The sequence below is a fragment of the Oncorhynchus keta genome, chromosome 24 (genome assembly GCF_023373465.1).
Source record: "Oncorhynchus keta strain PuntledgeMale-10-30-2019 chromosome 24, Oket_V2, whole genome shotgun sequence".
Lineage (NCBI taxonomy): Eukaryota > Metazoa > Chordata > Actinopteri > Salmoniformes > Salmonidae > Oncorhynchus > Oncorhynchus keta.
In genome coordinates this window covers 28003837-28028469 of record NC_068444.1, presented here as the reverse complement: position 1 = coordinate 28028469, position 24633 = coordinate 28003837, and the positions used below count along the sequence as shown (strand labels likewise).

The following is a 24633-nucleotide window of genomic DNA, read 5'->3' as shown; positions in this document are numbered from 1 at the left end:
AAGAGATGACGAAAGTCGGATCTTTTGAGATGTTTCTGATTCAAGCAGCCACAGCAAACTATATAGCTAGCTATCGCCCAACAGTCTGTGGCTGTTTGATAATGTAGCTAGCTAGTTTTAAGATTAAGTATGAGATCACTTTATTGGTCAATTGCACACAAGGTCCAAATGAAATTTGACTTCCGCTTTTAACCCAACCCCTCTGAAAGACATACATGTTTTTTGGAGAGGTGCGGGGGCTGCCACACTGGGCACTGTTGTTGTGGGGGGTTAAATGCATTGCTCAAGGGGCACAACAGCAGGCAACATCATTTAAGATTTTGATACCAGCAACTCTACAGTTGCCAGCTCACTTCCTGACAGATTCTTCCTGTCAGACCTGGGATTTGAACTGGCAACCCTCCTGTTGCTGTCTCTCTGCACTAACTGCTAGGCTACCTGCCCCTATTAACATTACTTTCAGTTTATAGATGTTGAACAAAACGAGCGACTAAGCAACAACTGAGCCATTTCTTTAGAAAACATAATGAAAGGCAAGCACAGACAGAGTCTATAATGTTCCAAATTGAGCGCCAAGGCTCCTCCATCGCGCGCGCTTCTCAAAACTACACGTAACGACATGCACTGCGCTTACGTACATATCAATCCGACGTGAATCCCACTTCCTGGTTACCTTCCAGCTAACTCAAAAAACTTGCACCATTCAACAACAACTAACAAGGTTTGATATTTCCAAAAACCTTATAGCGATGTGATCTACGGTGTAAATTCCTCTCGTTTCTTCTCTTGACTTTTTTTTTAATGCTAGGAAGCAATATATTGCAGGAAGGTGAACAGGTAACGTTAGCTAGTTAGCTAAACAAGCTGCCAGTAACTACAGTAATGTAGCTAGCTAGTTAACGTTAATCTCATTGTTTACTAACAGAAACAGCGTCCGTTAGTCTATTAGCCATTACCCATGTTAACAGATTAGCTAACTTTACTGTACTACTGTAACAGCTAGCCTGTCAGCCATGGATAAACTCATTTGTCAACAACAATAAGGGCGGCAGCGTAGCCTAGTGGTTAGAGCGTTGGACTAGTAACCGGAAGGTTGTGAGTTCAAACCCCCGAGTCGTTCTGCCCCTGAACAGGCAGTTAACCCACTGTTCCCAGGCCGTCATTGAAAATAAGAATATGTTCTTCACTGACTTGCCTGGTTAAATAATGGGGGAAAAAAAAATAAAAAATAAAAATAAGGTGGGTTACTACTCATCCAACCATTTTCAATGGTTTGGTTAACTAGATAGACAGTGTGCTGCAACCTTAGTCTTACTATTTAAATAGCTAGCTAGTTAGGTAAATAGCTAGGTAACGTTAGCTAGATAAATCAGCAATGGTGTCAGTGGCAGTTGCTGAAGGGCCATCATTACTAATTGGATAGTGGACTGGATTGCTTCATCTTCTTCAGCCATGCAGTGTCTGCCAAAATCACTGAAAGAGATGATTGCTGCCTGCCTGATGTCATTTTTAGCTCTGAATGCATCCTAATTGATGTAGTGGTCAAAAGTAGGCTTTGACAATTCTGCACCAGCTGCTAGCTTGTTAATCATAGTTATTGCTGTAATTTATGCAATGTTGATTATTGTAGCCAGTTCCAGTTACTCAATGATGTAAATTACCATTTTACAAAGCTCTTGAGCTGATTTTTTTTAAAGACATCCAAACCCCAGAGAGAGAGAGAGTAAAGAGCCTAGAAATGATGTGTAATTTATTTTGTATGTCAGACAGACATAGTCTAAGCTGGGTTTCCTCACTTGTCTCCCAATTCACCCCACAGCTCCATCAGGCCAGGGCGACAGCACAGTGCTGGGCAGGATCGGAGGGTCCGGGAAGGAACAAAGAAAAACTGAAGAGGAAAAGAAGGGGTGAGTGGGCGGATGAGGGATTGAAGCTGCACAGAGAACCTGGAGAGGAACAGAGGGACTGAAAGAGAGGAGGAGAATACTAGTAACAAACAACAGAGGAGCTCAAAAGGAATCCAAACAGCTCTGAGACAGTGTACGGCCCGGTATGGAGGATTTCAGACGGACCTACCTGCGTCTGTGTAAGGAGGGGGGCGTGGATCCCCAGGAGTCAGTGCTAGCTCAGCTCCAGGAGACCAGGGGAGCCGCAGCAGGATCCAGGCTGGACCTGAGGGGACACAGCCTGTCTGTAGACACCTGTGCCGTGCTGGGGAGGGTCCTTCACAAAGACACACTCTTCACCGAGCTGGCCCTCAGTGACTGCATGCTCACTGAGGAAGGTATGTGTTTGTTGGGTGGTAGTCGTGTGGGGATCTTTCTGTCTTTTTGTTACTGTGCTGACTGTGTGATACTGTGTATATTTGAGCCATGGATGTACTATGAATCCTGTAGGGCTTTTGCTACTGCTGCACAGAGATTATATAGCTAGAACTGTTTGCTTTGTTGCTGCAGTTTAGTTACATTGTTATAATGCTTAGATAACACTTTTTATAGCAATGCTTTGATAACACTTGCTCCTGACTGCCACTTGTCTTTGTCATGTCCAGGTGCCAAGCTGCTCCTGAATGGGCTGTGTGCCAACACTACTGTTAAAGTCCTGGATCTGAAGGTAAGGACCATCAGAGGCCTCTACACACCGCAGACCACTTGACCAGTCTGAGATGGGGTGGCCAGCCTGACTTGACAAATTTCAATTTGATCATATATTTTCTATTTGTTGTCAGGGAAATAACTTGAGATCAACAGGAGCTGAGGCTTTAGGGAAGCTGTTGGTGAGAAATAAGACACTGTGCAGGTGAGTTGGTTAGTGAGCTAGTAGCAAGCTAGATCATTCAATGAAAACTTTTTGGTTGAAATTTCTATTGAAATGTCTATAAAATGTGGCTAAGCGTTCAGGTATGTTAAGATTATTTCAGTTATATTTTTTTAAATAAATAAAAAGAATCCCTCTATTTTCTTCTGGGACCAGCATGAGTTGTGCATACACAACGATACTGCATTGCTAAGGGAACCATAACCCAAGCTAAGGTTGTTGTGTTGGACACAGGCTGGTGTTGGAGTGGAATGCGTTGGGGATGTGGGAGGAGGCGTTCTCAGTGTTCTGTGAGGGTTTGGCCACCAACGCCTGTCTCACCCAGCTGGACCTGCGCAATAACCAGATCAACCACCAGGGGGCCTCGGAGCTCTGCCTGGCCCTCAAGCGGAACAGCACCCTGCAGGAACTGGGTCAGTGGGTTTGCAGGTGTAGGGTTAAGTTACTTTTTAGATGCAGATTTGCTTTTTGCATTTCCCCCACAAATAGTTAAGTTTAGGATGTGGGTAGAGGAAGCTGATCCTAGATCTGTACGTAGGGAAAACTTCACAAAGGAGCACCACGCATTGGGAAATGACTCAATACAGCCAAGATCACTAGAGTCGAGATTCAACTAGAGTAGTCGGGGCGTGCATATTTCCCTTTCAGGACGATTCAATATGTATCTAGATGCATGGGCACCGATACGGGAACAATATGTTTTAGTTTGAAGCAATTCAATGCGATTTGATTAGAGGAAAGAATCGATTCGGTTCGATGCGATACGATTCGATGTACTAATATTTGTTCCATAAACACATTCATTTTTCATTCTAAATTAAAAATCAGCTGCTGATGGAGCTCAAAGGTTGAGCTTCTGAGCTGTATCTGTCTGATCTGACTTCTGTGTGTGTGTAAATTATGTACTGTGTATGTCTATGGATGTCCTTTGGGTGGTGGACCATTCTTGATACACACTGGAAACTGTTGAGCGTGAAAAACGCATCAATAATGGATCATGGCTTTTACCTGGTCAGTCTGTCCTCGAAAAAGCGGTGTTCTTAATGCTTTGTATACTCAGTGTAGATCTGTCATTCTCATTGAAAGCAAGTCTAAGAAGCGCTAGATTGGTTGTATGCGCACTATTTCTTTTACTTTCGGTTTTGTACAGCAGCTGAAAATACAATATTTTTGGTTATGGAAACGCAGCTGTTTAGGCATACACCTTATGACAACCAGTGGAACAGCCACTTGCATCTAAATCTTGTTGGGGGGAGAAGGATTACCTACCCTTACTTACCCTATCCTAGGTATTCCTTGAAGAGGTGGGGTTTCAGGTGTCTCCGGAAGGTGGTGATTGACTCCGCTGTCCTGGCGTCGTGAGGAGTTTGTTCCACCATTGGGGGCCAGAGCAGCGAACAGTTTTGACTGGGCTGAGCGGGAACTGTACTTCCTCAGTGGTAGGGAGGCGAGCAGGCCAGAGGTGGATGAACGCAGTGCCCTTGTTTGGGTGTAGGGCCTGATCAGAGCCTGGAGGTACTGAGGTGCCGTTCCCCTCACAGCTCCGTAGGCGAGCACCATGGTCTTGTAGCGGATGCGAGCTTCAACTGGAAGCCAGTGGAGAGAGCGGAGGAGCGGGGTGACGTGAGAGAACTTGGAAGGTTGAACACCAGACGGGCTGCGGCGTTCTGGATGAGTTGTAGGGGTTTAATGGCACAGGCAGGGAGCCCAGCCAACAGCGAGTTGCAGTAATCAAGACGGGAGATGACAAGTGCCTGGATTAGGACCTGCGCCGCTTCCTGTGTGAGGCAGGGTCGTACTCTGCGGATGTTGTAGAGCATGAACCTACAGGAACGGGACACCGCCTTGATGTTAGTTGAGAACGTCAGGGTGTTGTCCAGGATCACGCCAAGGTTCTTAGCGCTCTGGGAGGAGGACACAATGGAGTTGTCAACCGTGATGGCGAGATCATGGAGCGGGCAGTCCTTCCCGGGAGGAAGAGGAGCTCCGTCTTGCTGAGGTTCAGCTTGAGGTGGTGATCCGTCATCCACACTGATATGTCTGCCAGACATGCAGAGATGCGATTCGCCACCTGGTCATCAGAAGGGGAAAGGAGAAGATTAATTGTGTGTCGTCTGCATAGCAATGATAGGAGAGACCATGTGAGGTTATGACAGAGCCAAGTGACTTGGTGTATAGCGAGAATAAGAGAGGGGCCTAGAACAGAGCCCTGGGGGACACCAGTGGTGAGAGCGCGTGGTGAGGAGACAGATTCTCGCCACGCCACCTGGTAGGAGCGACCTGTCAGGTAGGACGCAATCCAAGCGTGGGCCGCGCCGAGATGCCCAACTCGGAGAGGGTGGAGAGGAGGATCTGATGGTTCACAGTATCGAAGGCAGCCGATAGGTCTAGAAGGATGAGAGCAGAGGAGAGAGTTAGCTTTAGCAGTGCGGAGCGCCTCCGTGATACAGAGAAGAGCAGTCTCAGTTGAATGACTAGTCTTGAAACCTGACTGATTTGGATCAAGAAGGTCATTCTGAGAGAGATAGCGGTAGAGCTGGCCAAGGACGGCACGCTCAAGAGTTTTGGAGAGAAAAGAGAGAAGGATACTGGTCTGTAGTTGTTGACATCGGAGGGATCGAGTGTAGGTTTTTTCAGAAGGGGTGCAACTCTCGCTCTCTTGAAGACGGGAGGGGCGTAGCCAGCGGTCAGGGATGAGTTGATGAGCGAGGTGAGGTAAGGGAGAAGGTCTCCGGAAATGGTCTGGAGAAGAGAGGAGGGGATAGGGTCAAGCGGGCAGGTTGTTGGGCGGCCGGCCGTCACAAGACGCGAGATTTCATCTGGAGAGAGAGGGAGAAAGAGGTCAGAGCATAGGGTAGGGCAGTGTGAGCAGAACCAGCGGTGTCGTTTGACTTAGCAAACGAGGATCGGATGTCATCGACCTTCTTTTCAAAATGGTTGACGAAGTCATCTGCAGAGAGGGAGGAGGGGGGGGGGGATTCAGGAGGGAGGAGAAGGTGGCAAAGAGCTTCCTAGGGTTAGAGGCAGATGCTTGGAATTTAGAATGGTAGAAAGTGGCTTTAGCAGCAGAGACAGAGGAGGAAAATGTAGAGAGGAGGGAGTGAAAGGATGCCAGGTCCGCAGGGAGGCGAGTTTTCCTCCATTTCCGCTCGGCTGCCCGGAGCCCTGTTCTGTGAGCTCGCAATGAGTCGTCGAGCCACGGAGCGGGAGGGGAGGACCGAGCCGGCCTGGAGGATAGGGGACATAGGGAGTCAAAGGATGCAGTAAGGGAGGAGAGGAGGGTTGAGGAGGCAGAATCAGGAGATAGGTTGGAGAAAGTTTGAGCAGAGGAAGAGAAGATAGGATGGAAGAGGAGAGAGTAGCGGGGAGAGAGAGAGCGAAGGTTGGGACGGCGCGATACCATCCGAGTAGGGGCAGTGTGGGAAGTGTTGGATGAGAGCGAGAGGGAAAAGGATACAAGGTAGTGGTCGGAGACTTGGAGGGGAGTTGCAATGAGGTTAGTGGAAGAACAGCATCTAGTAAAGATGAGGTCAAGCGTATTGAGGTCAAAAGAGGAGAGGAGTGGAAAGAAGGAGGCAGAGAGGAATGAGTCAAAGGTAGACGTGGGGAGGTTAAAGTCGCCCAGAACTGTGAGAGGTGAGCCGTCCTCAGGAAAGGAGCTTATCAAGGCATCAAGCTCATTGATGAACTCTCCAAGGGAACCTGGAGGGCGATAAATGATAAGGATGTTAAGCTTGAAAGGGCTGGTAACTGTGACAGCATGGAATTCAAAGGAGGCGATAGACAGATGGGTAAGGGGAGAAAGAGAGAAAGACCACTTGGGAGAGATGAGGATCCCGGTGCCACCACCCCGCTGACCAGAAGCTCTCGGGGTGTGCGAGAACACGTGGGCGGACGAGGAGAGAGCAGTAGGAGTAGCAGTGTTTGTTGGCCGCAGATTGGCAGTTCCAAAGGCTACCGGAGACCTGGAACTCCACGTGGGTCGTACGCGCTGGGACCACCAGGTTAGGGTGGTCGCGGCCACGCGGTGTGGAGCGTTTGTATGGTCTGTGCAGAGAGGAGAGAACAGGGATAGACAGACACATAGTTGACAGGCTACAGAAAAGGCTACGCTAATGCAAGGAAATTGGAATGACAAGCGGACAAGCGGGTTAACACAATGACATGCTTAGTTCCACACTGAAGAAGAGGATGCAGTTGTCACAAAAGATGAGCGGTATTTTCAGAAGGTAGAAAGAAAGTCATTTGTCCAAAACATTTTAGTGAACCGGCGATTTGTAATGTTTGAATCTATTTCCTGACTGATGCATGCTACATTTCTATCGGTTTGGGGTCCGGACCGATGCACTCATGTCTTAAACATTTGAACTGGGACCAATGGGTATTGTGAATCATTACATCCCTGTGGAGTAGACCAAAGCCTTGTCTGAAAACAACCCAGAAGCTATTCTCCTAGCCCCTACACCTTCGGTGTCACTGTCTTCACAACTGAAATAACCAGGTAGGTGTAAGCAATATGGTCCCCAGAGCCCATGAGAAAGCAAGGTCATCACCATATTGCTTACACTGACTGATTCAATACCTTCAGAACTGAAAATATCACATTTTTTGGGGTTAGGATACAGGCTTGAACTAGATTTTTTTCTGGGAGACTGGGTCCATGAACAATGTACCACTTGATGCCTAGACAGCAAAGGTGCCATGGTTCTCTATCTGGTCTGTTGCCTGTGTTGTGGTTGCATAGATGTGAGGTGGAACAACATTGGTCTGCTGGGTGGCCGGTCCTTCCTGGAGGCTCTACAGCAGAACAGGACCCTGACACACCTGGAGATGGCTGGAAACAACATCCCCAGCGACACACTCAAAGCCCTCGGTAAGCTGTTTTTGTGTGTGTCTGTCTGTCTCAGTGTCAGTCAGTCTGTCTAAGCTTGTGTGTTGCTGAACGTCTGTTATTGTAATGTTTTTGATTGAAGTAACCACCCCCCACATATGGTCTCCCCCCTCCATAGAGCAGGCGATGGATCATAACTCGGACAGGCAGTCCACTGTGAGAGAGAGCCGCAGCAGAACCCAGGTCCTCAGCAAGGAGATCCAGATCCTCAAGGAGGAGAAGGGACGCCAGGTATGGAGCTGCTGGGAAATAGACTTCTCCTCCATGTAGAACAAGAAGGGGAGAGACAAGGGAATAGCACTGCACATAATATACTGTATCTTGGTTTATTATTTACCATTTTATGTTTAGAAATGTGTGTGCAGATGAACAAGAAGCCCTGTATGTAAGATGGTTATGTTGCCTTTCCCTCTCTCCCTTTAGTTTCTGAGTCTGATGGAGACCATAGACAAACAGAGAGACGAGATGGGCCGAAGCACCAGGTCAGCGTGAGTGGTACAATAAGATTAGCCTTGACTGTTTCTGCATCAACAATAATAAGAAAAATAATAACAACAATAGCAACGTTATTGTGTTGCCAACAGGACTTGTCTGGTTAGACAATGACAACTTGGCTTAAAAGCAGAAACAGACTGGCACCCAGGCTAATGGTCATGTAGCTACGGTGCATTCGGAAAGTATTCAGACCCCTTGACTTTTTCCACATTTTGTTGTGTTACAGCCCTATTCTAAAATGTATTAAATTATTTATTTTTCTCATCAATCTACACACAATACCCCATAATGACAAAGCAAAAAATGTTTTTTAGACATAAAAAAAACTAAAATGTTAATATTACATTTACATAAGTATTCTGACCCTTTTACTCAGATGAAGCACCGTCGGCAGAGATTAGGGCCTCGAGTCTTCTTGGTATGACGCTACAAGCTTGGCACACCTGTATTTGGGGAGTTTCTCCCATTCTTCTCTGCAGATCCTCAAGCTCTGTCAGGTTGGATGGGGAGCGTTGCGGCACAGCTATTTTCAGGTCTCTAGAGATGTTCGATTAGAGAAGTCCTGGCTCTGGCTGGGCCACTTAATGACATTCAGAGACTTCTCTCCTGTGATGTCTTTGCTGTGTACTTAGGGTCGTTGTCCTGTTGGAAGGTGAACCTTCGCCCCCAGTCTCAGGTCCTGAGCGCTCTGGAGCAGGTTTTCATCAAGAATCTCTCTGTACTTTGCTCCATTCATCTTTCCCTCGATCCTGACTAGTCTGCCAGTCCCTGCAGCTGAAAAACATCCTCACAGCATGATGCTGCCACCACCATGCTTCACCGTAGGGATAGTGCCAGGTTTCCTCCAGACGCTTGGCATTCATGCCTAGGAGTTCAATCTTGGTTTCATCAGACCAGAGAATCTTGTTTCTCATGGTCTGAGAGTCCTTTAGGTGCCTTTTGGCCAATTCCAAGCGGGCTGTCATGTGCCTTTTACTGAGGGGCTTCCGTCTGGCCTGATTGGTGGAGCGCTGCAGAGATGGTTGTCTTTCTGGAAGGTCCTCCCATCTCCACAGACAATCTGAAACTCTGTCAGAGTGACCATCGGGTTCTTTGTCACCTCACTGACCAAGGCCCTTCTCCCCCGATTGCTCAGTTTGGCCGAGCGGCCAGCTCTAGTTCCAAACTTCTTCCATTTAAGAATGATGGAGGCCACTGTGTTCTTGGGGATCTTCAATGCTGCAGAAATGTGTTGGTACCCTTCCCCAGATCTGTGCCTCGACACAATCCTGTCTCGGAGCTCTACGGACAATTCCTTCAACCTCATGGCTTGTTTTTTTATATTTTTAAATGCGCTGTCAACTGTGGGACCTTTATATAGACAGGTGTGTGCTTTTCTACATCATGTCCAATCGATCGGAGTCCACCTGTGGTAAATTCAATTAAGTTGTAGAAACATCTCCAATTAAGTTGTAGAAACATCTGAGCTAAATTTCGAGTCTCAGAGCAAAGGGTCTGAATACTTATTTACATAATGTATTTCTGTTTAAAAAAATAAATAATTCTAAAAACCTGTTTTCGCTTTGTCATTATGGTGTATTGTGTGTAGATTGAGTTTTTTATTTTTATTTAATCCATTTTAGAATAAGGCTGTAACATAACAAAATGTGGAAAAGGGTAAGGGGTCTGAATACTTTCTGAATGCACTGTATATACAATCTATAGACATACAGTGCTTTCAGAAAGTATTCACACCCTTTTACTTTTTCCACATTTTGTTGTTTTATGGACAGAATTTAAAATGGATTAAATTGAGATTTTGTTGTAATGGCGTACACACAAAACCTCAATGTCAAAGTAGAATTACGTTTTTTAGATATTTTACTAATTAATTGAAAATGAAAAGCTGAAATGTCTTGAGTCAATAAGTATTCAACCCCTTTTGTTATGGCAAGTCTAAATACGTTTAGGAGTAAAAATGTGCTTAACAAGTTGTATAATAAGTTGCATGGACTTTACAATAATAGTGTTTTAACATGATTTTTTTGAATGACAACCTTATCTCTGTATCCCACACATACAATTATCTGTAAGGTCTCTCTGTTGAGCAGTGAATTTCAAATACAAATTTAATAAGGCACTAAAGTAAGGCACTAAAGTAAAACTGCCCAAAAATAAATTAACTTTTTATCCTGAACACAAAGAGTTATGTTTGGGGTAAACACAACACATCATTGCGTAACACTCATGTTTTCAAGCATGGTGGTGGCTGCATCATGTTATGGATATGCTTGTCATCGGCAAGGACTAGGGAGTTTTTAGGATAAAAATAAACGGCAAAAGCACAGGCAAAATCCTAGAGGAAAACCTGGTTCAGTTTGCTTTCCAAGAGACACTGGGAGACATTCACTTTTCAGCAGGACAATAACCTAAAATACAAGGCCAAATATACACTGGACATTGAATTTTCCTGAATGGCCTAGTTACAGTTTTGACTTAAATCGGCTTGAAAATCAATTGCAAGACTTGAAAATGGCTGTCTAGCAATCATCAACAACCAACTTGACAGAGCTTGAAGAATAAAACAATAATATTGTGCAAATATTGTACAATCCAGGTGTGCAAAGATCTTCGAGACTTACCCAGAAAGACTCACAGCTGTATTCACTGCCAAAGGTGATTCTGACATTTATTGACTCAGAGGTTGAATACTTATGTAAATGAGAGTGTTCTTTATTTTCAATACATTTGCAAACATTTAAAAAAAAAAAAAGTACTTTCGTTATGGGCTATTGTGTGAAGATCTATTTAATACATTTTGAATTCAGGCTGTAACGCACAATGTGGAATAAGTCGAGGGGTATGAATACTTTCTGAAGGCTCTGTACATATTAATGACCCTGTGTTTCCCTCTCCTCCAGGACCACATCTATCCATGTGGGTCAGCTACAGGAGGCCCTGAACGAGAGGAAGTCTGTTGTCAACTCTCTCACAGCCAAGTAAGCAGGCCTCATCAGTCCATGTTTAAACCCCACATTCATCCTCAAGTCACATCAACAGGTGTAGATTTTACTGTGAAATGCTTACTTACGAGTCCTTTCTCAACAATGCACAGTTAAAAAGTAAGAAACATTTTTAAAGAAAGAAATAGTAACACAACAATAACGAGACTATATAGAAGGAGAACCGGTACCAAGTCAATGTGCAGGGGTACGAGGTCGTGACTAGGCAATCATGATAGATAATAAACAGAGTAGCATCAGCGTGTGTGAAAGTGTCAATATGTGGCGTCAATATGGGTGCGTGCGTGTATGTCTGTGTGTGAGTGTATGTGTGTGTTGGAGTGCGAGTGTGTGGGTAGAGTCCAGTGAGTTCATAGAGCCATTGCAAGAGAGTTAGTGCAAAAAAATGTGGTTCGATGCAAATAGTCCAGGTAGCCATTTGATGAACTGTTTAGCAGTCTTATGGCTTGGTGGTAGAAGCTGTCCAGGAGCCTTTTGGTCCCAGACTTGGATCTCAGGTACCACTTGCCTTGTGGTAGCAGAAAGAACAGTCTATGACTTAGGTGACTGGAGTTTTGACAAGTTTTAGGTCCTTCCTCTGACACCACCTGGTATAGAGGTCCTGGATGGCAGGGAGCTCAGCCCCAGTGTCACAATCGTTAGAATAACTGGACCATATCCTCATTGGTTTTTCAGAGCATATACCCATGTGGATGATTGAAAGATGAACTGAGGTCCACACTTCAGGCCAGTGGTGGTGGTAATGCACCTTAAAGTTGGTTGCCAACCACCATATAAAGTCAGAAGAAGAAGCAAAAAGGAGGAGAGATTACTATAAACAAACTTGGTTTACCCTTTTATCTGTGGATTAATCAACATGCACGCTCGCCCGGTGTAGTCAGCATGTTATGGTCGGATGCCAAGCAGTTGCCATAGATGCTCTCAGTGGTGCAGCTGTAGAACTTTGAGGGTCTGAGGGCCCACGTCAAATCTTTTCAGACTCCAGAGGGAGCAGAGGCATTGTTGTGCCTTCTTCATGACTGTGTTGGTGTGCTTGGACCATGATAGTTCCTTACTGATGTGGACACAGAGGAACTTGAAGCTCTTGACCCGCTCCACTATAGCCCCGTCGATGTGAATGGGGGCGTGCTCGGCCCTCCTTTCCTGTGGTCCGCGATCAGCTCCGTTGTCTTGCTGACGTTGTCTCTGACCTCCTCCCTATAAGCTGTTTCATCGTCGTCTGTGATTTGGCCTACCACCGTCGTGTCGTTTGCAAACTTAATGATGGTGTTGCAGTCGTGCATGGGCATGCAGTCATGTATGAACAGGGAGTACAGGAGGACACTAAGCACGCACCCCTGAGGTGCCCTCGTGTTGAGGGTCAGCATTGTGGATGTGTTGTTGCCTACCCCCACCACCTGGAGGTGGCCCGTCAGGAAGTCCAGGATTCAGTTGCAGAGGGAGGTGTTCAGTCGCAGGATCCTTAGCTTAGTGATGAGCTTGGATGGCACTATGGTGTTGAACCGTGAACTGTAGTAATTGAACAGTATTCTCTCACAGGTTTTCTTTTTGTCCAGATGGGAAAGGGCAGTGTGGAGTGCAATAGAGATTGCGTCATCTGTGGATCTGTTTGGGCGGTATGCGAATTGGAGTGGCTCCAGGGTGTTTAGGATTATGGTGTTGATGTGAGCCATGACCAGCCTTTCAAAGCATTTCATGGCTCCAGATGTAAGTGCTACGGTGCGATAGTCATTTAGACAGGTTACCTTGGCGTTCTTGGGCACAGGGACTATGGTGGTCTGTTTGAAACATGTAGGTATTACAGACTAGGTCAGTGAGAGTTTGAAAATGTCTGTGAAGCGACTTGCCAGCTGGTCAGTGCATGCGCTGAGTACATGTCCTGGTAATCCGTCTGGCCCTGCGGCTCTCTGAATGTTTACCTGTTTAAAGGTCCTACTCACACAGTTGTCCGGAACAGCTGGTGCTCTCATGCATGGTTCAGTGTTGCTTGCCTCAAATTGAGCAGAGAAGGTATTTAGCTTATCTGGTATGCTATGGTGCTATCTGGTATGTTTATGGTTAGGTACACGTTGGAGCAATGACAGTTCTTTTTCGAGAATGCGCACCGCATCGATTATATGCAACGTAGGACACGCTAGATAAACTAGTAATATCATCAACCATGTGTAGTTATAACTGGTGATTATGATTGATTGGTTGTTTTTTATAAGATAAGTTGCTAGCTAGCATTAAACTTACCTTGGCTTCTTACTGCATTCGTATAACTCCTTGTGGAGTGCAATGAGAGGCAGGTGGTTCGAGCGTTGGACTAGTTAACCGTAAGGTTGCAAGATTGAATCCCTGAGCTGACAAGGCAAAAATCTGTCGTTCTGCCCCTGAACAAGGCAGTTACCCCACCGTTCCTAGGCCATCATTGAATTAAATAAAGTTGTAAAAAAAAAAAAATAGACAAAATTGTTATAAACTTGAAATCGGCCCTAATTAATCGGCCATTCCGATTAATCGGTCGACCTCTAGTACGTACTCGCCACTGTGGGGACGACATCGTCGATGCACTTATTAATGAAGCCGTTGACTGATGTGGTAAACTCCTCAATGCCATCGGATGAATCCTGGACCATATTCCAGTCTGTGCTAGCAAAACAGTCCTGTAGTTTAGCATCCAGGTCGCCAGGTCGCAATTGTAAATGAGATCTTGTTCTCAACTTGCCTACCTGGTTAAATACAGGTGAAATAAATCAAATCCGCTTCATCGGATCACTTCCGTAGTGAGTGCGTTACTGGTACTTCTTACTGTCTATGTTTAGATCTACAATGATTAGAAGACTTTTGAGCCACATGTAAATATATGAGAATTTGACTAATATGAGTCTTAAGTGAAAGTTCCTCACCTTCCATATCTTGTTTTAAATCTCATCACCACATCTCCTTTATCTTAATGAAGTACTGATGCTGTGACTAGAAGAAACCCATGTTGAATTTTTAATCAGGCACTTAAAAAGACAGATATTCTTGGTTCTCAGGTAGAGGACCCAGGCAGGGGGCTATATATATATCCACGGTGACCCACTTCAGACCCCTCTCCCTCAGGGCTCATTCATACAGGACACAGGTACTACTGTACCTCTGGATAAACCCTATGGAGGGTGGCATCCACTCTGTCTTAGATATACACTACTGTTCAAAAGTTTGGGGTCACTTAGAAATGTCCTTGTTTTTGAAAGAAAAGCACATTTATCAGAATTACAGTGTAGGGCCTCCCGGGTGGCGCTGTGGACTAAGGCACTGCATTGCAGTGCTAGCTGTGCCACCAGAGACTCTGGGTTCGAGCCCAGGCTCGATGGGGTGACGCTCAATTGGCCTAGCATCGTCCGGGTTAGGGAGGGTTTGGCCTATCCTGTGGCGGGCCGGGCGCAGTGCACGCTAACCAGGTCGCCGGGGGCATGGTGTTTCCTCCGACACATTGGTGCGGCTGGCTTCCGGGTTGGATGCGCGCTGTGTTAATAAGCTTTGCGGCTTGGTTGGGTTGTGTTTCGGAGGACGCATGGCTTTCGACCTTCGTTTCTCCCGAGCCCGTACGGGAGATGTAGCGATGAGAAAAATATAGTAATTACTAACAATTGGATACCACGAAATTGGGGAGAAAAAGGGGGTACAATTTCAAAAATACAGTGTAGACATTGGTAATTTTGTAAATGACTATTGTAGCTGGAAACAGCTGATTTTTTTAATGGAATATCTACATAGGCGTACAGAGGCTCATTATCAGCAACCATCACTCATGTGTTCAAATGGCACGTTGTGTTAGCAAATACAAGTTTATAATTTTAAAAGGCTAATTGATCATTTGCAATTATGTTAGCAAAGCTGAAAACTGTTGTTCTGGTTTAAAGAAGCAATAAAACTGGCCTTCTTTTGACTTTCACAGACACACACCTGACCGTTCTGTGTGTCTAGATTCCAGATGACTGAGGCAGCACTGGCCATGTCGGAACAGAAGAACCACAACCTGGGAGAGCTGCTGACCAGAGTGAAGACTGAGAAAGACGAGCAGAGAGAACGACAGAGCAGGGAGAGGAAGAAAGAACAGGAGGTATGAATGGAGGGGAGGTACTAGGAAGGGGGAAGGGGACGGCGAGACTGATGTACAGATGGTCTGGTTAAGATGTATGTGAGCATAACATTGTGGTGTGTGTGTTTGGTTCTGCAGGACAGTGCTCTGAGGGAGGGGAAGCTCCTCAGAGAGATTAACAGTATGTCAGAGACAAACGTACAGCTCAAGAATAAGGTATAAGTTGTGTGTGTGCGCTTGTGTGTATGAATATAATGTTTGTGTTTTTGATGCAGTACCTAAGCTGTTTACGGAGTCAGTCTCTCGTTGTGTGTGTGTGTGTGTGTGTGTGTTAGTTGGAGAAGATGGAGAGCAGGTGTAAGTCTCAGCAGGACCAGATTTTTGAGCTGAAGCAGGAGCTCACCAACAGCACAGCAGAGCTAAAGCTACGGCTAGCACAGGCAGAAGGTACACACACACACACACACACACACACACACACACACACACACACACACACACACACACACACACACACACACACACACACACACACACAGAGAGAGTATACTCAATATCTTCTCTCCCCCTCAGAGCGTTTGGAGATGGAGAAGAAGAGATCTAAACAGTCTCTGGAGGACATGAATAACCTTCGACAGAAAGAGGTAGAGAAGACAACCTGCTGTCTGACAATGTCTCTCACTAAATATACAACAGACTCTGTCTTTTTCCCTTTATTGAGTGTACATTGTGGGTTTGTGTGCGTGTAGGTGGACCATGTGAATCGTCACCTTGAGGAGAGTCAGAGGGCTCTACAGGACCGGATCCTCAAACTGGAGGGACAGAGGATACAGCTGGAGGAGGTCAGCTCTTTATATTGGATATTTTTGATAATGTATTGCCTTCAGTAAATCACAATTAAATTCCAATGACCATAATGTGGCACAAGATCCCTATAGATGACAGTACAGAGGTGAAACTGTGTCTTTCTGTCCTGAACTGTCTTGTTGGAGTTGATCAGGGACAAGGCAGCCTGTGTTAATGTATGCTTCTGCTCTGTTGGAGTTGATCAGGGCAAAGGCAGCCTGTATAACTGTGTTTTTCGTATTGTAGGAGTTGAGCAGGGCCAAGGCAGCCTGTGTTACAGAGAGAGCCCAGGCAGAGGAGGAACAGGGGAAGGTGCGGGTACAGGTTCGCCTGGAGGAGGTACTTTATACACCTGTTGTAGAACAACTCAATGTAATTTGTTAGAAACTGTGTTTGTTTGTCTGGGTCTCTGTGTATCAGTGTGTGTGCCTGAAATTTGGAAAAGCAATAACAATGTGAGGATTCAACTCTTTCTTCTCTATCCCCTCCTCTGTCTGAGCAGCAGCAGCGTGTGAGTGGGTTAGAGGAGAAGCTGCGTGGGTTGCGTCAGTCCCGTGATGAGTCCCAGAGCCACTGTTCCCAGCAGAAACAGACCATAGCTGAGCTGCAGGCTCGTAGTGGACAGCAGAGCATCGAGACAGACGGACTACGACGCAGGATAGAGGAGCTGCAGCAGGTCAGATTGGGAATGTGTCAGAGAGACCACTGGCACAAAACAACCAACTATACACACTGAAACAATACCTAGATCAAGTTCAGTGTACTTGTCTTACATTTGTCTGGGACAATTTGATGCTAATAAGTGATTTTTACTGATTTAACATAATCAGGTTGGTGAATTCTCAGCACTGAATGATGTTCATATGTGTAGGGGCAGAGACAACGTTGTGTGGGGGTTGTATGTTTACTGGGATGGTAATATTTGCACTTTGGTGTAATTAAATATAGAGAATTTGTCCCCCTCCAGGAGTTGTCTGGTAAGGACCAGGAGAAGGTTGCAGAGGTGAGTCGGGTCAGGGTGGAGCTACAGGAGCAGATGGGACACCTGCAGGCTGAGAGGACCGCACAGGGAGGACTGAAGGAGAAGATAGCTGCTCTGGAGAGAGAGATGAAAGGTATGCACACTCTCCTCTCCCTCCCATCTCCTCTCTTCATCCTATCTCTGTCCTCTTCTCTACATAAGCCCCATCTCACCCTTTCTCTTTTGCCTCTCACCTGTCCTCCCTCTTTGTTTTACAGTTGACATAATTGGTTGACACACTTGAAATAACCAGTATTTGTTCTATGTATGTCTTGTCTACCACAGTGCTGGCCAGTAACCACAGAGAGGCCACCCTGGACAAGGAGAGTGAGATATCATCTCTGTTTGAGAAGCTGAGACTGAGAGAGGCAGAGATCCAGAGGATGAGAGAGGACGAGGCCCAGAGAGCTAGCTTCCTCCAGAACGCTATACTCACATACGTACAGGGGTCACCGCTGCACTACAGTCCTAAGAAGTGACCTCTGACATCTAACCTTTGACCCTTCCCATCCTTATGGAGGGACTAAGTATAGGGGTCACCACTGGGGTTCTGCAGTCCCAAGAAATAACCTCTGACCCCTAACCCCTGTCCCATTTACCCCTACAACCTTGTGCCCATACACCCTCACAAAGTGGGATACTAAAGTGACCCAAACCTTTCTATTACACCCATACTCCATGTGTTCCTCTCCGGTCCTTCCCCCTCTGCCCTTTGGTCCCTCCAGCACAAAATATCAACAGCACAGATATTCACCTCTAGACATCTGCAGCTTCGGGTGTACAGTGCATTCGTAGAGTATTCAGACCCCTCGACTTTTTCCACATTTTGTTACGTTACAGCCTTATTCTAAAATTGATTAAATTGTTTTTCCCCCCTCATCAATCTACACACAATACCCCATAATGACAAAGCAAAAATAGGTTTAAAAAAATACAGAACTGAAATATCACATTTACGTAAGTATTCAGAACTTTTACTCTGTACTTTGTCAGCGATTACAGCCTCGAGTCTTCTTGGGTATGATGCTACACCTGTATTTGGGGAGTTTCTCCCATTTTTCTCTGCAGAACCTCTCAAGTTCTGTCAGATTGGATGGGGAGCGTCGCTGCACAGCTATTTTCAGGTCTCCAGAGATGTTCAATCGGGTTCAAAACCAGGCTCTGGCTGGGCCACTCAAGGACATTGAGAGTCTTGTCCCAAAGCCACTCTTGGGTGTATGTTTAGGGTTGATGTCCTGTTGAAAGGTGAACCTTCGCTCTAGTCTCAGGTCTCTGTACTTTGCTCTGTTCATCTTCCCCTCGATCCTGACTAGTCTCCCAGTCCCTGCCTCTGAAAAACATCCCCACATGATGCTGCCACCACCATACTTCACTGTAGGGATGGTGCCAGGTTTCCTCCAGACATGACGATTGGCATTCAGGCCAAAGCGTTCAATCTTGGTTTCATCAGACCAGAGAATCTTCTTTCTCATGGTCTGAGAGTCTTTAGGTGCCTTTTGGCAAACTCCAAGTGGGCTGTCATGTGTCTTTTTACTGAGGAGTGGCTTCCGTCTGGCCACTCTACCATAACGGTCTGATTGGTGAAGTGCTGCAGAGATGGGAGAACCTTCCAGAAGGACAACCATCTCCACAGAGGAACTCTAGAGCTCTGTCAGAGTGACCATCGGGTTCTTGGTCACCTCCCTGACCAAGGCCGTTCTTCCCCAATTGCTCAGTTTGGCCGGGCGGCTATCTCTAGGAAGAGTCTCGGTTCTTCCATTTAAGAATGATGGAGGCCACTGTGTTCTTGGGAACCTTCAGTGCTGCAGAAATGTGTTGGTACCCTTCCCCGGATCTGTGCCTTGACACAATCCTGTCTCAGAGCTCTACAGACAATTCCTTCGTCCTCATGGCTTGGTTTTTGCTCTGACATGCACTGTCAACTGTGGGACCTTATATAGATAGGTGTTTGCCTTTCCAAATCATGTTGAATGAATTTAATTTACCACAGGTGGACTCCAATTAAGTTGTAGAAACGTCTCAAGGATGATCAATGGAAACAGGATGCACCTGAGCTAAATTCCGAGTCACATAGCAAAGGGTCTGAATACTTATGTAAATATGGTACTTCTGTTTTTTTTATTTTTATAATACATTTGCAAAAAAATTAATAATAATGAACTGTTTTTTCTTTGTCGTTATGGGGTGTTTTGTGTAGATTGATGAGGGGGGGAAACTATTTCATCCATTTTAGAATAAGGATGTGACCTAACAAAATGTTGAACAAGTCAAGGGGTCTGAATACATTCTGCATGCACTGTAGTTTCTCTCAGACTCAGTCCCAGTCAGGGATAGTAATAAACTGTTGTGTTCACAAGCTACTTACACCAGGTTTTAAGATGTGCTCATCGATATCAATGACTGACAGTTATTACATGTCACAATTCTTGAAGCTTTTATGGTTGTACAAATCAGCAAATCAAGTGCAATTGAATGGTGTGTGATTAGAGCTGTGACAGTCATAAAATTTTGTCAGATGGTTATTGTAATGCAAAAGACTGCCTGTCCCACTGGTAATTTACCATTAATTAACATAAACACTTTTAGCATCTCCAGGCGTACCTTTGGAACATCAACATTTTAAAAAGTCTAAGTCAATTTACTATACACCATCAGAATAAATCCATTTATTTATTTTAGTTAGGTCAAAAGAAAATGTATTTCAGAAGAACAAAATATGAGTTGGCCTACTGTAAATTATGTTATATTTTTCCCATTACAGAGCGACTACGCATATGAAGTGACTATGTTGAGCGAGAATGTGATCTTTTGAAACAACAGGTCTTTACTATGTAAAATTACTTTTGAATTTAGAATGGCCCGTTATCCAATGGACATAAAGAGGAGCAGGGGGAAAAATCCGTCATCTGTATGCACTGGAATAGCGAATGAAGGCCACACGCTTTCTCGCCAGTCCGTTTTGTAATCTACTTGGGTTTTATAGCAGAGAATGTGCTTAATATGAGAAGCTGAGAAATGAATATAACAACACTTATTTCACTCCATGCATCAACCAGTGTTTGAGAAGCATGCTCTCACTGCCCTGTTAGGTGATATTCTGCCCAAACGCTTTATGCCATGGGCTCTCCAACCTTGTTCCTGCAGCTACCCAGTGCTTCATTTGGGAAACCAAGTGAAATCTGTTCGGGAACATCGATAATAACATGTTTTCGTAACAAATCGTAATTGTATTTTTTTTTTCGGGTTTGGGCTCATAAGCCTATGCAAATGCATAAGCTCTAAAATGTGTATGGGTGTATTAAATGAATCATCACCTTTTGAAGTCACTGTCCATTTCATTGTGTTAGGCTTTGAAAATACAAACACTTACTGTTTCAACCTGCTGTTGAACTTCTTTCTTCAAAGGCCTACTGTTTTGTTGTTTGATTGCATTTGCGTTGATGTCAGAGTGTTTAGGGGAACAGTAGAGCCCTGAGTACCAGGCCATTAGTGACCTGATGGTAGTGTTATGTCCAGAGTACATAAAAGGAGATTACCATAACTCAACCTTCACATGGAATTTTACTGAGGTCTTGACTCATGACTGCAGTTGTGGCAGTAATATGGTCACCACAACAGCCCTATGTGTGATGTACATTTTTCTGTCTGTTTATATGGTTTTTGCACTGCAGTTTTGGGATTGGTACTGTGATTTTTTTTTATCAATAAAAAATGGTTTTTGTTAAGTTTAGGCTAAATTGTTTAGTCATAAATCAACAAGATTCCATATTTTTAATCAATGGTTGTCAAACATTGGAGAAAAGACAAACCCCTTAAAAGTACAGCTTTTGATATTGTCAGAAAGAGTGGGGTTTCCCCAATTTACACAAGCTGGCAATGTGTAAACACACAACAAAAGAGCATGTTTCAGATGCTTTTACTTTCAGATGCTTTTGCTTTTAGTGCCTCTGGCATTCTAGTCTACAAGGGTTCAGGCAAGAGGGTGGTTAAAGACACCGACCACCTGTATGTAGTCTCTTGCGGCGGTGTGGCCTCACTGGCAGAGTTCGTAACTCTCCTGACGGAGCGAGAAACACAGTGTAAGTGGGCGAGTAGGCACTCTGTGTCTTCCAAACTGCTCCACTTGAGTGAGGTCCAGCCTGCAGGTAGTGCAGCCTTCCACAGTGCCGCTGTCCATGGTGCTGAAGTGAGCGCACCTTTCTCCTGTGCTGATGTGGTTGTTCTGTCCATGGTGCGACACTAGGAATCCTTCAGCCACACCTATGCCCATGCCTCTCATGGTGCCACAGATATCGTTATGGATTTACATCATCTGCCTTGTCATGGAGGAGAGTTACCTATCTAATAAAACACAGAGGGTTTTCTATAATGGAAGCCTCTAATGCAAATTCGGTTGAGTGTGGTGTACCGCAGGGCAGCCGGCTTAGACCATTACTGTTTTCTGTTTTTACTAATGACCTTCCAATGACCTTGAATAAGCCTGTGTGTCTATGTACGCTGACGACTTAATTGTATACACGTCAGCTTCGACAGTACAAAATATAACTGGCACCCTTAACATAGAGCTCCAGTTTAAAAATAGTTAACTAGCAATAGGCTGCTACTAAATATCTCAAACTAAAAGCATTGTTTTTGGAACAAATCACTCAACCCTAGATAGCAAGTTATCATGGTCAAAACATACACAGTGTACAAAACATAAGGAATACCTTCCTAATATTGAATTTCACTTCATTTTTGCCCTCAGAACACCCTCAATTCGTCAGGTCATGGACTGTGCAAGGGGTTGAAAGCAACTCACAAGGATGCTGGCCCATGTTGACTCCAATGCTTACCACAGTTGTGTCAAGTGGCTGGATATCTTTTGGGTGGTGGACCATTCTTGATACATACGGGAAACTTTTGAGCATGAAAAACATTACAGTTCTTGACACGCTCAAACCAATACGCAAGGCACCTACTAACATACCCCATTCAAAGGCACTTACATTTTTTGTCTTGCCCATTCACGCCCTTTGAATGGCACACATACACAATCTATCTCTCAACTGTCTCAAGGCTTGGAAATCTCCTCCAAATCAAATGTTATTAGTCACGTGTCAATGTGCGGGGGCACCGGTTAGTTGAGGTAATATGTTAGTTGAGGCATTGATGCAACCAGTCAGCCATGCTCTCGATAGTGCAGCTGTAGAACCTTTTGAGGATCTGAGGACCTATGCCAAATCTTTTCAGTCTCCTGAGGGGGAATAGGTTTTGTCGTGCCCTCTTCACGACTGTCTTGGTGTGCTTAGACCATGTTACTTTTTTGGTGATGTAGACGCCAAGGATCTTGAAGCTCTCAACCTGCTCCACTGCGACCCCGTCGATGAGAATGGGGGCGTGCTCAGTCCTCTTTTTCCTGTAGTCCACAATCATCTACATGGATTAAAGTGAATTTAACAAGTGACATCAATAAGGAATATACAGTTTAAGTCGTAAGTTTACATACACTTAGTTTGTAGTCATGAAAACTTGTTTTTCAACCACTCCACAAATTTCTTGTTAACAAACTATAGTTTGGGCAAGTCGGGTAGGACATCTACTTTGTGCATGACACAAGTAGTTTTTCCAACAATTGTTTACAGACAGATTATTTCACTTATAATTCACAATCACAATTCCAGTGGGTCTGAAGTTTACATACACCAAGTTGATTGTGCCTTTAAATAACTTGGAAAATTCCAGAAAATTATGGCATGGCTTTAGAAGCTTCTGATAGGCTAATTGACATAATTTGAATTAATTGGAGGTGTACCTGTGGATGTATTTCTAGGCCTACCTTCAAACTCGGTGCCTCTTTGCTTGACATCATGGGAAAATCTAAAGAAATCAGCCAAGACCTCAGAAAAAAAATGTAGACCTGGTTCATCCTTGGGAGCAATTTCCAAACGCCTGAAGGTACCACGTTCATCTGTACAAACAATAGTATGCAAGTATAAACACCATGGGACCACGCAGCCGTCATACCACTCAGGAAGGAGACGCTGTCTCCTAGTGTCAGTCGTGTGTATAGGTGGCGGTGAAGTCAGGCGCAGGAGAATCGAACTTAGTGGAATGGAGTTGTTTATTAACTTGAAGAAAAAAACAACTCCAAAACCATGAATACAATAAAACAAAGTGGATACGAGGACCCGTCGCGCACCAATACAAACAACACGAATACTGAACAACAAACAATCTCTGACAAAGACATGAGGGGAAACAGAGGGTTAAAATACACAACAGGTAATGAATGGGATTGAAACCAGGTGTGTAGGAAGTCAAGACAAAACCAATGGGAAATGAAAAATGGATCAATGATGGCTAGAAGACCGGTGATGTCGACCGCCGAGCACCGCCCGAACAAGGAGAGGCATCAACTTCGGCAGAAGTCGTGACACCTAGAGATGAACGTACTTTGGTGCGAGGCGCAGGGCGATCCGGATGGAGATGGTGGAATTCTCGCAGCAGGGAAGGATCTAACACATCCTCCACCGGAAGCCAGGATCTCTCCTCTGGACCGTACTCCTCCCAGTCCACGAGGTACTGAAGGCCCCTCGCCCGACGTCTTGAATCCAAGATGGATCGAACGGAGTACGCCGGGACCCCCTCGATGTCCAGAGCGGGCGGAGGAACATCGCGCACTTCAGCCTCCTGGAGCCAGCCACCACCGACCTGAGGAGAGACACATGGAACGAGGGGGAATATGGTATTTGGTGAGTAGCTGTAACCTATAACATACCCTGTTCACTCTCCTCAGGACTTTAAACGGCCCCACAAACCGCGGACCCAGGGGCAGGTTTGGGTCGAGAGCCAGACCCTGTCCCCTGGTGCGAACACCGGGGCCTCACTGCGGTGACGGTCTGCGACAACTTTCTGGCGCAGTATGGCACGCTGTAGGTGGACGTGGGTGGCCTCCCAGGTTTCCTCCGCGCACCGGAACCAATTGTCCACCGCGGGAGCCTCGGTCTGACTGATGCCAAGGAGCCAGAATCGTCTGATACCCTAATACACATTGAAAGGGAGAAAGGTTAATGGAGGAGTGGCGGAGCGAATTCTGGGCCATCTCTGACCAGGACACGAACTTTGCCCACTCCCCTGGCCGGTCCTGGCAATAAGACCGCAGAAACCTACCCACATCCTGGTTAACTCTCTCCACTTGCCCATTACTCTCGGTGTGAAAACCTGAGGTAAGGCTGACCGAGACCCCCAGACATTCCATGAATGCCTTCCAGACCCTTGATGTGAACTGGGGACCCCGATCAGACACTATATCCTCAGGCACCCCATAGTGCCAGAAGACGTGTGTTAACAGGGCCTCCGCAGTTCGTAAGGCCGTAGGGAGACCGGGCAAAGGGAGGAGACGACAGGACTTAGAAAAATGATCCACAACGACCAGGATCGTGTTGTTACCCTGTGAAGGTGGAAGATCAGTTAAGAAATCCACCAACAGGCGCGACCACAGCCGTTG

The 24633-nt window shown here is 45.5% G+C and overlaps 1 protein-coding gene across 2 annotated transcripts; it reads left to right on the top strand.

Moving 5' to 3' along the window:
• The first annotated feature begins 623 nt into the window (after positions 1-623).
• Positions 624-20522, top strand: lrrc45 (leucine rich repeat containing 45). Of its 2 annotated transcripts, none has more exons than XM_052478048.1 (18): positions 624-721; positions 1820-2284; positions 2552-2613; positions 2729-2799; positions 3052-3230; positions 7562-7690; positions 7827-7939; positions 8132-8190; positions 11104-11181; positions 15163-15298; positions 15416-15493; positions 15613-15724; positions 15851-15921; positions 16027-16119; positions 16370-16462; positions 16626-16799; positions 17091-17238; positions 17430-20522. In XM_052478048.1, exons 2-18 carry the CDS (start codon positions 2053-2055, stop codon positions 17621-17623), a joined length of 2022 nt encoding a protein of 673 aa, XP_052334008.1. In that variant the 5' UTR covers positions 624-721; positions 1820-2052; the 3' UTR covers positions 17624-20522. The 2 variants fall into 2 exon arrangements, with proteins under 2 accessions (XP_052334008.1, XP_052334007.1); XM_052478047.1 differs by having other exon boundaries at positions 8132-8196.
• Positions 20523-24633: the final 4111 nt, after the last annotated feature.

Bases quoted from the DNA above. Each gene is read 5' to 3' on its own strand.
- lrrc45 (XM_052478047.1), top strand. From the start codon at position 2,053: ATGGAGGATTTCAGACGGACCTACCTGCGTCTGTGTAAGGAGGGGGGC. The intron at 8,197-11,103 runs GTGAGTGGTACA...CCTCTCCTCCAG, and splicing joins GGCCGAAGCACCAGGTCAGC to GACCACATCTATCCATGTGG. The intron at 16,800-17,090 runs GTCAGATTGGGA...GTCCCCCTCCAG, and splicing joins GGATAGAGGAGCTGCAGCAG to GAGTTGTCTGGTAAGGACCA.